This window comes from Lipotes vexillifer, unplaced genomic scaffold (assembly GCF_000442215.2).
Source record: "Lipotes vexillifer unplaced genomic scaffold, Lipotes_vexillifer_v1.1 C26971161, whole genome shotgun sequence".
NCBI classification, from domain to species: Eukaryota; Metazoa; Chordata; class Mammalia; order Artiodactyla; family Lipotidae; genus Lipotes; species Lipotes vexillifer.
The window spans coordinates 1-2,338 of NW_006796326.1; the positions used below are offsets into that span (position 1 = coordinate 1).

The following is a 2,338-nucleotide window of genomic DNA, read 5'->3' on the forward strand; positions in this document are numbered from 1 at the left end:
GTTTTAAAAAAAAAAAAAAAAAAAAAAAGACAATGCCACTCCCATTTCTGTATCACAATTGCCGTTTTTTAGCAAGTGTGTGAACTCACAGTGCTTTTCTATGAATAAATCCTGGATCACAGAAAAGATCATTTTTCTAAAATCAGAAATTGTGTTCTTTCAATAAATGGGGCCCTTCTCTCTTCTCCATCACCTGGCTGGGACAGGGAGCTGGTTAGGCTATATAGCACAGTGGGTTCCTAATGGTCTAAGATGTGGAATGACAAATGAAGAATTTCCTACTGCACCACACCCCTCTCCAGAGCTCACAGGCCTGTCAGAGCCTGATCCCAGGAAGTAGGTACCACCATGAAAAGCAGAAACAGCAAGATACTGAGAAAATTAGAGGGTATGCGCAGAAAAGAATGCAGGGCAACTGGCCCTGTGTCCCACTCTGATCTATACACCCTTCCCTCCCCAGATGCAAAGCCCTGTCAATTTGGCCTCATATGCTATAGGCACCCCATTTCCCTGCAAATGTCACAGCTCTAGCTCCTAGGAAGATCTGCACAGCCCCATGTAGCTCTGGGGCTTGGAGATCTGAGAGCAAAATGGTGGTAAAGGTCCTGACATTAAGTCCTACATACATATTCACTGATACCCGAGGTCCCATGACTTGTGGGAGAGGATGCAGAAAGAGGCCCAGGGAAGGAAGAGGCTAAGAAGGAACTGAGGATAAGGGCACAGATCTTTCACAAACAAAACCACACGCAAGACTCCAACTCTGGAACTTTTATTCTCCTGGAAACAATCATCTGTGTTAGTGGTACTTCAGATAAAAGGATTATGCTCAATTCTGTCGAAGCAGACGTGAGTGTTTGTGCACGGCATCCACAAAGGCTCCCACATGTTCTGGGTCCATGTCAGGGTAAAGTCCGTGGCCCAGGTTGGCAATGTAGCGCCGCGGCCCAAAGTCATTCAGCATCTGCTGCACCAACTGCCCAATCTCCTCCTGGGGGGACCAACAGGGCACTGGCTACAGGGGGGGCCAGCACACCTCTGTCCTCCCTATACATAATAGTGACACACATACATGTAGGCATGCTTCTACTCAGTGTTACTCATACAGTCATTCAAAAAACTTTATCGGGTGCCTAGTATGGGCCAGGCGCTAAGAAAACACAAATGAACAAAATCATTGAGAAGAAACTCCTGCCTTCCTAGAGTTCACATGGTATGAGTGGAGTAGAGGGGAGGGATAAACAGATAATAGAAGCACACACATAGTAATAAACACAACCATATCCAGAACCATGCGAGTGCACAGAAACAAACACAGACACACACAGGGACCTGGTTGTTACCTCAGATGCATATAAGGCACAGGGGTCCAGGTTGCCCTGCAGGGTCACCGTCTTTCCCACGCAGTCCCTGGAAGTAGAGTCAGTGCCCTGTTCTGGTGACTGCACATATGGCAGTTGCATCCCCTCCACAGCACCTTCCATCACTCACCGGGCTTTCTCTGGGGCCACTGTCCAGTCAAGCCCAACTACCTCGTAGCCAGCCTGGGCCAGCTCCTCCAGGGCAAAATGTCCGTCCTTAGCAAAGATGATCTGGGGGAAAGGGCAAATCTCAGGCTGCCGAGGGCTTTGCTATACCTCCTAATATAGCTCAGTTGTGCTTCTGCCCTCCAGTGGTCACTTAGGTCCATGCAGGACTTAACCTGCTAGTTCCACAGGCCCACCTTCACTCATCTGAACCCCATCCTTACCATGGGCACTGGTGCCAGGCCTGCCTCCTGCAGCCCGGCTTTCACTCGCTTGGCCACATCACGGATGTAGGGCAGTGCAAACTTACTGAAGAGTTGTGGGCCAAGATGCCCTGCATGGGACTCAAAGAGCTGCAACGCCTACAGTTAGAAAAGAAATGCATAACACACAAAGAGGAAGTATCTCGGGCCCCACATACAGAATGTGCCTCAGTTTTCCTTCAGTTTTCCCCAAGTGACTTCAACCCCTGAGACTACCTAAGCCTATAAGCCCAGTTCCAGTCAAAAAGTTTTGCCTTCTCCAGATCCCAGTGCTAGGTTTGGTCTTTGAATACACAGAGCATTAAGCCCTCCTGCCAGTGTCTGGGCTTAGCTGCTCCAGCCAGATCATTTCATGCCAAGCTTCTTTTGTGCCTGGTATTGAGACACCTACCCTCACAGGTATAAGGAACTGTATTGTTTCTGGTCCTTAAAGACTAAACTCCAGGGCTTCCCTGGTGGTGCAGTGGTTAAGAATCCGCCTGCCAATACAGGAGACACGGGTTCAAGCCCTGCTCCGGGAAGATCCCACATGCTGCAGAGCAACTAAGC

At 49.1% G+C, this 2,338-nt stretch overlaps 1 protein-coding gene across 1 annotated transcript; it reads right to left on the reverse strand.

The window, feature by feature from the left end:
• Positions 1-829: 829 nt before the first annotated feature.
• Positions 830-1,888, reverse strand: LOC103087248 (uroporphyrinogen decarboxylase-like; the record flags this gene model as incomplete). The annotated part of the gene is made up of 4 exons (XM_007468495.1): positions 830-991; positions 1,344-1,410; positions 1,492-1,592; positions 1,751-1,888. Coding segments are annotated over 4 exons (468 nt in total), but the record flags the coding sequence as incomplete, so codon positions are not given.
• Between the last annotated feature and the right edge of the window lie 450 nt (positions 1,889-2,338).